Source organism: Dendrobium catenatum, unplaced genomic scaffold (genome assembly GCF_001605985.2).
Source record: "Dendrobium catenatum unplaced genomic scaffold, ASM160598v2 fragScaff_scaffold_743, whole genome shotgun sequence".
Taxonomy (NCBI): Eukaryota; Viridiplantae; Streptophyta; class Magnoliopsida; order Asparagales; family Orchidaceae; genus Dendrobium; species Dendrobium catenatum.
In genome coordinates, this window is record NW_021319205.1 from 3,690,154 (window position 1) to 3,704,714 (window position 14,561).

At 41.6% G+C, this 14,561-nt stretch overlaps 2 protein-coding genes across 2 annotated transcripts; both read left to right on the forward strand.

Annotated features, from left to right (window-relative positions):
* The first annotated feature begins 4,758 nt into the window (after window positions 1–4,758).
* On the forward strand, window positions 4,759–6,457 carry LOC110110903 (AAA-ATPase At3g50940-like). The gene has a single exon (XM_020842562.2). It carries the CDS (start codon window positions 4,903–4,905, stop codon window positions 6,367–6,369), a length of 1,467 nt encoding a protein of 488 aa, XP_020698221.1. The 5' UTR covers window positions 4,759–4,902; the 3' UTR covers window positions 6,370–6,457.
* Window positions 6,458–11,781: 5,324 nt separating this feature from the next.
* LOC110110897 (AAA-ATPase At3g50940-like) lies at window positions 11,782–13,483 on the forward strand. The gene has a single exon (XM_020842551.2). The coding sequence runs from the start codon at window positions 11,893–11,895 to the stop codon at window positions 13,372–13,374; it is 1,482 nt and encodes a 493-aa protein (XP_020698210.1). The 5' UTR covers window positions 11,782–11,892; the 3' UTR covers window positions 13,375–13,483.
* The last annotated feature ends 1,078 nt before the right edge of the window (window positions 13,484–14,561 follow it).

A 14,561-nucleotide genomic window follows, 5' to 3' on the forward strand; every position in this document is an offset into this window, starting at 1 on the left:
ATAGGACTTCTCCCTATCGTCGGACTTATGCTTGTCAGTGGACTTCTACTCGTCGTCAGACTTCTGCTCGTCAGCGGACTCCTACTCGTCGTTGGACTTCTGCTCGTCGAAGAACTTTCGTCGGTCTTCTACCCGACGTAGGACTTCTGCCTGTCGTCAGACTTCTGCTCGTCAGCGAAGTCCTACTCATCGTCAGACTTCTGCTCGTCGACGAACTTTCGTCGGTCTTCTACCCGACGTAGGACTTCTCCCTGTCGTCGGACTTCTGCTCGTCAGTGGACTCCTACTCGTCGATGAACTTTCGTCGGTCTTCCACCGGGCGTCGTAATTCTCCCTGTCGTCGGACTTCTGCTCGTCAGCGGACTCCTACTCGTCGTCGGACTTCTGCTCGTCGACGAACTTTCGTTAGTTTTCTACCCGACGTTGAACTTCTACCTGACGACAGACTCCTACTCGTCGTCGGACTTCTGCTCGTCGACGAACTTTCGTCGGTCTTCTACCCGACGTAGAACTTCTCCCTGTCGTCGGACTTCTGCTCGTCAGTGGACTCCTACTCGTCGACGAACTTTCGTCGGTCTTCCACCGGGCGTTGGAATTCTCCCTATCGTCGGACTTCTGCTTGTCAGCGGACTCCTACTCGTCGTCAGACTTTTGCTCGTCGACGAACTTTCGTCAGTCTTCTACCCGGCGTTGAACTTCTACCCGACATCGGACTTCTCCCTGTCGTCAGACTTCTGCTTGTTAGCGGACTCCTACTCGTCGTTGGACATCTGCTCGTCGATGAACTTTCGTCGGTCTTCTACCCGACGTTGAACTTCTACCCGACGTCGGACTTCTCCCTATCGTCAAACTTCTGCTCGTCAGCGGACTCCTATTCATCGTCGGACTTCTGCTCGTCGACGAACTTTTGTCTGTCTTCTACCCGACGTTGAACTTCTACCCGACTTCGGACTTCTCCCTGTCATCGAAATTCTACTCGTCAGCAGACTCCTACTCGTCGATGAACTTTTGTCGGTCTTCCATTGGGCATCGAATTCTGCCTGTCATCGGACTTCTGTCCGTCAATGGACTTTCATCGGTCTTCTGCCCGACGCCGTATTTCTACCCGATGCCGGATTTCTGCAGTTCAACAGATCTCTCTAAAAAAAAGGGGCGGAAGAAAAATCCCCTAACTCCTACATGAGAGGAGGGGCAATAAGTCGAGCAAGGGAAATTTCCCACTCGCAAATAGCGGAAGCCTTAAGTGTTAGAAAGCCGGGGGGAGGAAGAAAAATCCCCTAAACTCCTGCACGAAAGGAGAGGCGCTAATTCGAGCAGGTGAAATTTCCCACTCACAAATAGCGGTAGCCTCAACCGTCAGAAAGCCGGGGGGGAGGAAGAAAAATCCCCTAAACTCCTGCACGAGAGGAGGGGCGCTAATTCGAGCAGGGGAAATTTCCCACTCGCAATAGCGGAAGCCTCAACCGTCAGAAAGCCGGGGGGGGAGGAGAAGAAATTCCGTAACTCCTGCACGAGAGGAGGGGCGCTAATTCGAGCAGGAAAAATTTCCCACTCGCAATTAGCGGAAGCTTCAACTGTTAGAGAGCCAGAGGGAAAAAAAGAGAATGTGCAAATTTTCTAAAGGCCTAGGGGCCTATTTATAGGTTTTGGAGAGAATGAAAGGGAGTTATTGCAATTTTCGAAATTCCCAATTTTTTTAAAAAAATTTCTGAATTTTTCGGATTTTTTTGGGATTTTTTGGACCCAAAAAGGCCAAAAAAGGCATCTTTTCGGTTCGGGGGGCCCGCTTAAGGCGGTGGCAGCGCGCAGATCGTGACCCGCAGCGCGCAGATAGCTCGCAGCTGCAGATCCGTGCGGATTCGCTCAAGGCAAACGCCCACGTTAGCGGGCGCGGAACGGTCTGCGGTTCAGCGCAACCGCGCAAGGCGCTAGCGGGCGCGGAGGGCTCCGCCCGCGCGAGCTGAGCGTACCGCGGTTCCGCGAACACCCGTTCAAGCGGACCGCGGGAGTGGCCGATGGCCGCTGTTCCACGCTGCCGGTAGCGGCGCAAAGCCTTATCTCCATGAGGCCTCTACTCAATTGTCATTATCAATGTGTCATTGCACTGCTACCATAAGCACATCAACCAAGCACCTCTATTGGAATAATTATTAGGTGCGGAGTGCAAACGGGGAGAGCATCGTCTGCACAGACACAGGGTACCAAGCGGTACCTAGTGATACCCAGCGGTACTGAACGGTACCTAACTTGATTTTATACTAGTGTGCAGACGGTTCTCCCCGTCTGCACTCCGCACCTAATAATATCTCGAATGAGCTATTCATTGTCTGCCCCTGGCAACATGAATGCCTACTTCCTTCAATCAAATGAAACTTGATCACCATTGTCATCATTGGCCCTTCATTTGACTGCCACTATTGATGCATTGCCTCTCGACATCCATTGCCCCCTTTTACTTCCTACAATCATGATTGTCCATTCAAATATTCTTCAAGATTCAAATATACTTAATCAAGTGAATTTTCTTACAACATATCAATTTTAAAATAATTATTTATTTTAAATAAAATTGAGATAAAGATTTCTTGAATTGAGAAATCATAATTCATCTATAAATAAAAAGATTACCTTTTAATTAGCTTGATCGGGCACGAATCTCGAGGCAAAATCAAGCCGTAAACTTCAAAAATTAATTCCAGGATCACCTGAACTCCAATTTCAGCAAACTTACAGTCAAACTAAGCGTCTCGAAAATACAAACCCAACGACACCAAATTCGACTCAATTCGAGCCTAAATGAGTCCAAATCAAGGACCTGGAGTGCTATTGAAAGATCGAACCACAATTTGAGTTACCAAATGATTTTGAAGCATGACATTCTTATAATCGAATCGAGTGGATCGACGAGACGAATCCAATGAGCCCAAGATCGTTGAATTTCGATATCGTTAGGACCTTCAAATGTCTAATAAACAACCCACAATCAAAGGATTCAATATAGGTCATCCATCTGAACCACTCCACCTTTGCCCTCGATCCTCCTCCTATTATGGGTCATGCCATACTCAACAAACTATAAATAGCCCCTCATTTTTCTTGAGAGGGGACTCAAAAGAAGAAGAAGGTCATGCCATACTAAAAAACTATAAATAGCCCCTCATTTCTCTTGAGAGGGGTCCAAAAGAATGAAAAGAGAAGAGAGGAAGAAACTCCCCCTCGACCACCAACGCCGGAATTCTACCCGACTTCCAAAAGACGTCAGAATTCTGCCCGACTTTCAAGTGACGCCGGAACTATGCCCGACATTATAACTTGATTTCAATCAAGAAGTGATTCATTGTAATCTAATCGTCCCAACTTTTACGGGCGAGTCAGTCTCTTATATCTCAAGTAAACACTAGTGGAAAATTTTCAACTAGGTGTGGCCTCATAATTTTTTCCCTTTCTAGGGTTTTCCATGTAAAAATTCTGGTGTTCTTTCTTCTTCTGTTTGTGTGCAGAATATCAATATAACGCTAAGACGAATGCTTTTTGACTCAAAAAGCTGATGATGAGCATCTATTGGAGTCGATCATTTCGCCACGTATATTCTAGCCCCCTCTTTTTTTTTTTTTTTTTTTGAGGATACATAATATCTAAAAAATTATCATTTATATAAAATAAGTATAATCAACTCCATCTATGCGCATCAAATCCACAAACATTTAGTAGTGGTGGTAAGTAACGTGATTAGAGCAACATAATCAAACATTAATAAAAGAATTAAAAACCAACCCGAGACTAATTAGCCTGCCTAATCCCTCACTAATACAAATCTGGCGTATCTTTATCTAGTACAACGAAACCCAGTGCTTCCTTTGTGACTTTGGCCGACTAAAGCATAACCGTCCAAAGCAAAACGAGTGGTAAGTAAGTGTATATACAGCGTCAATAGCACGAGTCAAAGAGAAAGTTTGAAGGGAAAATCTACCTTTTTTTAATGAGAAACTTGGAGAGCAAATCTCTTTCTAGGAAGCTTGGAGAAGAAGAATGCTATCTGCCCTTCTCATAAGACTTTCGGACTATATATACATAGTGGTGGCCCACACATCAGAGGGATTATTACGTGCGGAATCAAGACACAGAGAACCGTCCAATTTTATGTCTGTAAACAATAAAAGCACAGTTACTGTTCACCACTGTGTTTTTACTATTCATCACTGTGCTTTTAATGTTCACAGTCACAAAACCGAATGATTCTCTGTATTCAGACTCCGCACATAATAATCTCTACACACATTGACTATAACTGATAACAGTTATAATAATTTTGAAAAAATGATCTCATAATAATTTTGCAACTATTTCCACAAAGAGCTACAGCTACACTAAATGAATTGGTTTATCACATGATGATGTTGAGTAGAACGGGTCAATCAGATGAGAATGGCTATCAAACAGATGGAAGTTAAGCTGATTTGGTCATGTTGAACAGAACGGGTCAAACAGTGAAGTATTTTCTATCTCCAATCTACCCATCAGGCTCAAGACCAAATCAGCTTAACCAATTCCGTGGTATATTACATCCAAAGCATATTAAAAGATGCGGCTTTCACCGCCTCTTCTACGAACAATTATTACGTCCTCCGACCGGATGCAGAGAAGCATCTGGTCGTAGGCAAAAAAAATACGGTACCACCGGATGCTTCTTGCATCCTGTCAACCGAACCAAATAAAAATTCCTCTTCTACCCTTCCCCTTCTCTATAAAACCCCACTCCCAGTCTCCCTCCCACCCAAATATTCAACTCCAAAACCACCAAAGACCATCCTCGCTTCTTCCAGTTCCCAGAAAGAGCGAATCTTCCTCCACCGCACCAGAACAAACCCAAAGAAGCAGAAAAAAGCTAATTTTTCCTCGGCCATGGATTCTCAAAGCAAAGCCATCGAATCCGCGAAGAAATACCTGACTACCGCCGCCTCCATCGCCGCCTCCGCCATGCTCGCCCGCACCATCGTCGACGAATACCTCCCATACGAACTCCGCACCATCGTCTCCTCCGGATTCGACAAGCTCTTCGGCCGCTTCTCCAGCGAGCACACCATCGTCATCCAGGAAACCGAAGGCCTCACCTCCAATGAACTCTACGACGCATCAAGCACTTACCTTCGCACCCGAATTTCCTCCAACATGCGCCGACTCAGAGCCAGTAAGAACGAGGAAAAGAACAGCATAACTCTCTCCCTCGATGACGGTGAAGAGCTCGTCGACGCCTTCCAAGGCGCCGAGTACAAATGGCGGCTAATAAGCCAGCAGGAGAATCAAGGTGGGAATCGCGGTGGGGATTTCAGTTCAAACAGCGAAGTCCGCTGGTTCGAGCTCACTTTCCATAAGAAATACAAAGACGTTACGTTAGATTCATACCTTCCTCATATTCTGGAAAAGGCGAAGGAGATCAAAGCAGCAGATAGAAGGTTGAAGCTTTACATGAATGAGTACGAGTGCTGGAGCCCAATTGACCTGCAACATCCAGCAACATTCGAGACGCTGGCAATGGAAGCAGATCTCAAGAAAACAATTCTTGAAGATTTAGCGAGATTTGTTAAGAGGAAAGAGTATTATAAAAAGATTGGAAAGGCGTGGAAACGTGGGTACTTGCTTTTCGGACCTCCTGGAACAGGCAAATCGACCTTGATTGCTGCCATGGCGAATTATCTCAGATTTGATATCTATGATCTGGACCTCAAGGAGGTTCGAATGAACTCTGCGCTGAAGAGGCTGCTTGTTGGAATGACGAATAAATCACTGCTTGTTATAGAAGACATTGATTGTTCGGTTGATTTGAAGAACAGGGATGAGGATATGGAGAATGAAGGCAACAACAAGTCTCATGATGATGAGATAAGCCTTTCTGGATTGCTGAACTTCATTGATGGGCTGTGGTCGACAAGCGGAGAGGAGAGGATCATCGTGTTTACAACTAATTATAAAGAAAAGCTTGATCCTGCATTGCTGAGACCTGGAAGGATGGATATGCACGTAAATATGGGTTATTGTGGGCCAAATAGTTTCAGAATTTTAGTATCTACTTACCATGCCATTGATGAGCATCCCAAGTTTGAGGAGATTGAAGGGTTGTTGAAAGAGGTGGAGGCCACGCCGGCTGAAGTTGCAGAGCAATTGATGAGAAGCGATGATGTTGATGTTGCTTTGGAGGGTCTGATACAACTGCTGCATGGAAAGAGGGACGAAGGTCAGGGAAATAAAGGAAATAGAGAATATGATAAGGATGAAAAATTGGTAGTTGTGGAGAACAAGGAAGAAGGATTGGAGAGCAGTGCGGAGGATCTTGAAACTGAAAAATTAATTGTTGGAGCTGTAAATTGCTAAGAGAATGACTAAATCTGTAATGTTATTTTGAGGCCAATAAAATGGTTAATTATTTTCGACATGAAATAAGCTAAAAATTAGATTTTGATTGCCTGCATTGTAAAAATATTGCTGATACTGTGAAGCTGTTTGAAACAGTTGAATGGCATGTTGAAAATAGAGACGTAGGATTCTGAAACATAGCTCCATAGTTGGGTCAGAATTGTGTCAAACCATATTTCAAGATTCTAACTAAGGGTGTGTGTGTGGAAGGATTAGTCATTCTGTGCGGACGTCGAACACCGTTCAAAGACCAATCAAAATGTGTCATGTCACTCATGTGCTCGGTACCGCGGCTTGGTACTGCTCGGTACTGCGGCTCGGTATCGCTGATATTGTGCATTATGGTTAATCTTCAGACAATGTTTTGAGTTCGGTCACTACACATAATAATTTCTCGAGTGAAAGACCTCCAGGTGAACGAGGGAATTTTATGTGAGCTTTACACCAGGGGAAAAAAGTTGATCAATAACATTCTAAAGCAATTTTCTAGCAAAAAAGTTTTTCAAAGTTGCTTTAGAAAGTAGAGAAAGTAATAAAAAAGTTATCCCAAATGAAATCTTAGTTATCAAGGCAAATGAGTATGTTAATAATATGTCTAAGGGCCAAGAAGTTAAACTCAACACGCCTCATACACACTTTACTCACTTAGAAAACTAACTTAAACAATGCAATTAGAAATACCATGCTACCCAAAAACACTTTAATTCCATCATGAGCTAATTAAAAATTATACCGCTATAGGAAAATAATGAAATGATGATTGATTTTTTAATGAACTTTAAAGTTGATTTATATGATGTCCAAATTTTTTATAAAATATTAAAAATTAGACAAGGCTGACTAATTCGACTAGTTCAACCAAGAACCGGTTGGTTAGCCGGTCCAGATTTTTTGTAAAGCTGACATTGCATTGAACCGAATAAAATCGGTTCAAACCAGCAGTTCGACAGTCAAACCGATAAATAAGTCCCGATTTTTAAGAACCAATCGATTCAATTATATGTCTATTTTATATAGTGAAATAATTTTATTGAATAAATTAAATTAAATTTCAATTCACATTTGAATTTTTTATAAAAATTAATTTTCAAATAAGCTCTATGATGCCAGAGCTAAAGCTGAGCTGCTTAAAACATGTTAACTTTAGCATATATAAGAAAAGAGCTTTCTTCTACTGAGTGTAATCTATTATGTTGCTACATTTTTTTTCTATAAATACATAGCAAATACTTGTAATAGGGGGATTTTTTGTGATGAATAAGATTTGAGTTTTTACTCTATTGTTTTTGGGTTCTGTATCCTGAATAAATCCAGACTGTGTTACCCACCCAAGAAGCACGTCTTGGGTTTGTTTGAGCTGCCCGATTCGGACAGCTCTCGCTTTGTTGTCCGTCTCCGCGTCGCCACCTCTGCCGGCATCATTTGGTATCAGAGCCAAATTTGGTTCCAAAACTTCCAACCACTTCCTTTGTTTCCGTGGGGATCTTGCTTCTTGGATGATTACTTTGTGCACTGTTTCGTATTTTTCCCTGTTCTCCGCCTTTACTCTCTGTATCTTGAGATTTTCTCAGGTGGTGAAGCCCGACGAAGAAGGTTGAAGACTTGCCCAAGGAACTATGGAGAGAGGAAACCAGTGGTCACCAAGCTTCAAGTCGCTGGATTGGCGTCATCTGCAACCCACCTTCTCTTTGTTCTTGTGTGTTTCTTTGTTCTTGTCTGTTCTTCTCTGAAGATTTCTTTGGAGCTTATGTTCTCTGGAGATTGTTCTTGTCTATTACTTTGTTCTTGTGTGCGTACTTCAGGACAACAAATATAAGAGCTTCTAACCACCAGATTCCTGCAGCTGTTCGATTTTTAAATCCGTCCAAACATCCCACCCTGATCTTTGGTGGTGAATTGGCTTTGGTGGTGAATCGACCTCATAAGCGAATCGACTTTGGTGGTGAAACGGCCTCGGTAGCGGAACTGATTTGATGGCGAATCGGTCTTATTTTTTTCCTTCACCGGTAGTGAAGCCTCTTCTCCCCCGCAACCAACCGACTCCGCAACAGCTAAAGATTCCTCCTCCGCCATGAAAATTGGTTTCTAGGTTCAAGAAAACTGGAGGTGAGCAAGGCCTAGGACCGTAGGTGTAGGAGGGTGACTGAGACAAAGTTCACCTTGGTGTCAGATTGAGCCTAATTCCAGATTAATTTATGTTCTTGAAGAACATAACAAGATGCCTTCTCGATGGACATTGCAGGGAACACGCCAAGAAGCAAAAATCGAAGATCTTCTACAAGAATTTCCCGATTCAAACTATGATTGTCAAGGATTGAATGAAGGAAAAACTTGAGCCCCCTTGCCAGGACTTTAATGATGTTCTGGGCAAGTATGCTGTCATGACGGCTTCAAGATCTCTTGTTCCAACTAAATCCTTGCGAACCGACAACGACGACGAGGGCATCTCCGGTGATCAAATCTATTCTACCCACGAAGATGTGTTTGAAGGGCCACCTCGTCAATCTTCCACCCCACCCTCGATTGAATCCAGGTTCGAAGAATTTGAAGATCCTTTGTCGAAATTGTCATCTTTGCCTTTCTACGATGAGCCCATGTATAACGTGTATGAGGATGACAAGTTTGGCAGAGTGCTTGGTATTGATACACCTGCGAATATTAATGATAAGCCAATTCAAGAGGTCATTGCAAAAAAGAATAATGGAGTCGACCAAAGTGTCGAATGCATAGGAAATGTTGATACCATGATTTCTGCATTTGAATATGTTAATGATGGCTGGGGTGTTGTTGTGCTGGTAGGAGTACCAAGCAAGGATGCCAAGTTCTTGACAAAGCCTATAAATTTATGGAATGAGAAGACACTAAAAGAAACACAGATGGTCCTAGATGCTTTCACAATCACAAGTATTCCATCTGCTTATACTACTCTTGAGAGATTGGAGATTAGTAGGCAAATTGATACCGGGTGGAGCTATCCAGACCGGTTTAGCCAACCAAATCCGCCGCCTTAATGTGGCCAATCAAATATCTTCTTATGAGCTTGAAGTTACTCCTACCTCGGTAGTATGATGTCGGAGTTGAGCTACTTAAAACATGTTAACTTCAGGCTAGCTTAATTCCATTTGGTAGTTTATATGATTGTATAGGAATAGAGCTTTTTTCTACTGAGTGTAGTATATTATGTTACTACATTTGTCTATAAATATATAGCCAATACTTGTAACACGGGGATTTTTGGAGATGAATAAAATTTGAGTTTTAAGGGTTATGTATCCTGAAGAAATTCAGGTGGTGTTACCCTCCCAAGAAGCACATCTTAGGTTTGCTTGAGCTGCCCGATTCAGACAGCTCTCACGTTCTTGTCCGTTGCCGTGTCACCACCTCCGCCGGCGTCACTCTAACTAAGCTTACTCATATGGCATCACCAAACCTATGACTTTTTATTCATTTAAATAAAAAAAAAACTATATAATTAATACTAACATAAAATGTCCAGGTGATGACTAAAGGTGCATTAGAGCCTATTCAAAAGTGTGTTGGGATATTAAAAACCCCGTCATGTTAAAAAAATAAATAAGAAAGAAAGAAAAGGTTAAAAGCTTAAAATCGATGGTTCAAAGTCATAAAGAACCCACATCATGTTGAAATTTCATTTCCTCTGTTTAAACATAAAAATAAGACAACTGAAATCTAATGTACATTTACTAGTGGTGATAAGTAACATGATTAGAGCAACATAATCAAACGTTAATAAAAGAATTAAAACTAACAGAAGACTAATTAGCCTGCCTAATCCCTCACTAATACAAGTCTGGGCGTATCATTATCCACTAAAATGAATCCATGTGCGACTTCGATTGGCTAAATCATAACCGTCCAAAGCATAACGAATGGTGAATGTGCGCAACACGGCATCTTTACAGCGTTGATAGCACGAGTCAAAGAGGAACTTTGAAGGGGAAATGTATTTCTTAATAGGAAACTTGGATAGCACAAAAGCTTTGGGAAGAAGGTTGTTGTGCTACCGTTGTGCTACCGTTCTCTCTCATAAGACTTGGAAAGTATATGGGGCGTGGGCCCACACGTGGAATATTTCCTTTGATGGCTCCCTTAGTTGGGAATTTTTATTTGGTCCGGTCACAGGACGTAGCTCTACGTTCGGCCGCCAGTAGAATCGCGCCACGCATTTTCATTATTTACCACGCGTCCCGACAACCCGACCCGGAACGGACCCAAGATTGCTCGGTATTGGTCGATTTTGCTCGGCAATAACCAATACTGAGCAATACCGAGCAAATACCTAGCAATACCGAGCAAATACCGAGTTGTACCGAGTTTTTTCTAGCAATACCGAGCAAATCCATAGCAATATTGAGCAAATCCTGAGTAAATACCGAGTTGTACCGAGTTGTAGAAAAACTCGGTACAACTCGGTATTTGCATGATATTGGTCTTCACAGAGCGGTATTTCTCGTTTTTGCAAAGCAATACCTAGCAAATACCGAGCAATACCGAGAAAATCGTGAACATAGCATTCCCGGGTTCCGGTCCGGGTCAAGTCTTCGAGCCGCGCGCTAAAGAGTAAAAGCACGTGACGACATGTTATTGGCGGCCGAACGTAGATCTACGTCCGGTCAGAGGACGTAATAATTGTTCCTTAGTTGGGCAATTGAGCCCGTTTCTATATTCTAATTTTGAGTCTCTCTGAATATAATTTTTAAGATAAGATTTCATTTGGGACGGCTTTCCAGAAAGCTGCTTTAAGAAGTAATAAGAAACCCATTCCAAACGAAACCTAAGGCTACATTTAGGACAGCTTTTTTATTGTTTCATAAAGCAGCTTTTTAGTGCAAAAATTAAAACTTTTGTTCTTAAAAACTGCTTTAATAAATAGTAATAAAGCCATCCCAAACGAAACCTAAGACAAACATTTTAAGTGATATCCATCACGATTTAGCTAATCTTGATTCATTGAATGAAAACTTTTGCTACTAATTAAGAGATATTGAATTTGAAACTTGCACATGATATTTGTGTGATTTCACTTAAAAGTCTCAAAAAAAAAAAAAGAATATCCACCACGGCATCAATATTTATACAAAATTACAAAAATAAATCCTAATTTTAACATATGAAATTCCTAGAATATAATTAAATTAAAATTTTAAATATCGAGATGCATTTTAATATAATGATTATCATTAAAAAATTCAATATTAGACTTTGCCAAGGGGACAAAACGGTGGGACTATTAATCATATTAAATAATATTTTGATGGTTAAAATTTTAGGATATTATATAATAGAAATATGATGTGGCTTCCACGGTCTCTTTTGCCCTTCCCCTTCTATAAGAACCCACTCCCAACCCATCAAAAAACCATCTCCCTCCTTCCAATCCCAGTAGAGCAACTCCGCCTCCATCGCACCAGATCAAAACAAAAGAATTGAAGAAAAAAAAAATCTAATTTTTACTCTACCATGGATTCCCAAATTACAAAACCCATCGAATCCATGAAGAAATACCTGACCACCACCGCCTCCATCGTCGCCTCCGCCATGCTCGCCCGCACCATCGTCAACGAATACCTCCCCAACGAGCTCCGCACCATCATCTTCGCCGGCTTCGACAAGCTCTTCAGCCGCTTCTCCATCGAACACGCCATTGTCATCCAGGAAAACGAAGGGCTGAGCTCTAACGAACTGTACGACGCATCAAGCACTTACCTTCGCACCCGAATTTCCCCCAACATGCGCCGACTCAGAGCCAGCAAGAACGAGGACAAGAATAGCATAACTCTCTCCCTCGACGACGGCGAAGAGCTAATCGATGCCTTCCAAGGCGTCGAGTACAAATGGCAGCTAATAAGCCAGCAGGAGAATCAAGGAGGGAATCGCGGTGGGGATTTCAGTTCAAACAGTGAAGTCCGCTGGTTCGAGCTCACTTTCCATAAGAAATATAAAGACGTTACGTTGGATTCATACCTACCCCATGTCCTGGAAAAGGCGAAGGAGATCAAAGCAGCAGATAGAAGGTTGAAGCTTTACATGAATGAGTATGAGAGCTGGAGCCCAATTGACCTGCAGCATCCAGCAACATTCGAGACGCTGGCAATGGAAGCAGATCTCAAGAAAACAATTCTTGAAGATTTAGCGAGATTTGTTAAGAGGAAAGAGTATTATAAAAAGATCGGAAAGGCGTGGAAACGTGGGTACTTGCTTTTCGGGCCACCTGGAACTGGCAAATCGAGTTTGATTGCCGCCATGGCCAATTACCTCAGATTTGACATCTATGATCTGGACCTTAAGGAGGTCCGAATGAACTCCGGACTGAAGAGGTTGCTCGTTGGTATGACGAATAAATCACTGCTTGTTATAGAAGACATTGACTGTTCCGTTGATTTGAAGAACAGGGATGAAGATAAGGAGAATCAAAGCAACAACAAGTTTCATGATGATGAGATAAGCCTTTCTGGATTGCTCAACTTCATCGATGGGCTGTGGTCGACAAGCGGCGAGGAGAGGATCATCGTGTTTACAACTAATTATAAAGAAAAGCTTGATCCTGCATTGCTGAGACCTGGACGGATGGATATGCATGTACATATGGGTTATTGTGGCCCAAATAGTTTCAGGATTTTAGTTTCTAATTACCATGCCATTTATGAGCATCCCATGTTTGAGGAGATTGAAGGGTTGTTGAAAGAGGTGAAGGCCACACCTGCTGAAGTTGCAGAGCAATTGATGAGAAGTGATACTGTTGATGTTGCTTTGGAGGGTCTGATACACCTGCTGCAGGCAAAAAGGAATGAGAGCCAGGGAAATAATGGAAATGGAGAAGATGATAAAGATGAAAAATTGGCACTTGTCGAGAAGAAGGAAGATGGATTGGAAAGCACAGTGGAGGATCATAAAACTAACGAAGTAATTGTTGGAGCTGTAACTTGCCGAGAAGATGACTAAATCTGGAATTTATCTTTCATGTATTGATTTTCTGCTAAAGCGATTGTAATATTGTACTTTGAGGCCAATAAAATGGTTAATTATTTTCGACATGAACAAAAGCTAAAAATTAGATTTTGAAGCCTGCATTGGAAAATAATGCTGAAATGCTGTATGAAACAGGTGAATGGCATTTAAAAAATAGACACGTAGGAGCCCGAAATATAGCTCGGCAGTTATGTCAGACTTCATTTTGTCGCATGAAAAAAATAGCAGGAGACGAAAAATGGGACAAAATTTCTATAAAAAATTTCTTTGAATGATCAATCAACACAAGCCATCCTTTAAGGAAAAATTATTCTGTGCGGACCCCGGATGGCGTTCGGAGATCAATCAAAATGCGACTTGTCATTTTTTTCTCAGTACTGGTGCTCTGTACCGTTGCTCATTACCATGATGTGGCGTGCTCTAATTGGTCTCTGAACCGTCCGGTGTCTGCACAGAATAACTTCTTTCTTTTAAGAGTCTAACAATTAAATTGATGAACTATTACTAATTATTTCCTATCATGAAAAATTGCTGAAGCTTACTCTTCATAAAAGAAACAAAAGAGAACACTTAGCAGAAGAAAGGTTAAGATTCCCCTTGCGACATGATGTGAAATTGCCACTGGAAGTAATCAAATAAAGATTTAAGTGAAGGTCCCATATTCTCAGTTGATTGACAATTGACTTGAGTCTCACAGTGCTCATATGATTTTGATTGGCCCAACCAAACCCAACAACCTTGGATGCCAAGGGTCTAATAGTACTAAAACAAATATCCAAGCCCAAGAAAATCAAAAACAATAAAAGCAAAGGGAATTTTATATTAAACTTCTTTACTTTGGCCATTTTGGTAACAAAAATAGCAATAATTTTAAATTTTAATAAATTAAATAAAAAAACTTATCATATTTTACAGATATAGAGTTATATTTAAATTCCTTCTAGCTCATAAAGTACCATTAGGTTACTCTTAAACCCTGACAAAATAGTTAAAAATATCATGAAATCTAATATATTCACATTAAAATTCCGTAAGACTAGCGAAAAAATAGTACTGCAGCTAAAGTTTCCAAATATAAGGGGTTGTTTGAACATAACTCAACTCGAATCTAATTAGGAATTATTTAATTTGAAGTAAAATGAGTGTAAAGTATTTCAAAT

Bases quoted from the DNA above. Each gene is read 5' to 3' on its own strand.
- LOC110110903 (XM_020842562.2), top strand. From the start codon at position 4,903: ATGGATTCTCAAAGCAAAGCCATCGAATCCGCGAAGAAATACCTGACT.
- LOC110110897 (XM_020842551.2), top strand. From the start codon at position 11,893: ATGGATTCCCAAATTACAAAACCCATCGAATCCATGAAGAAATACCTG.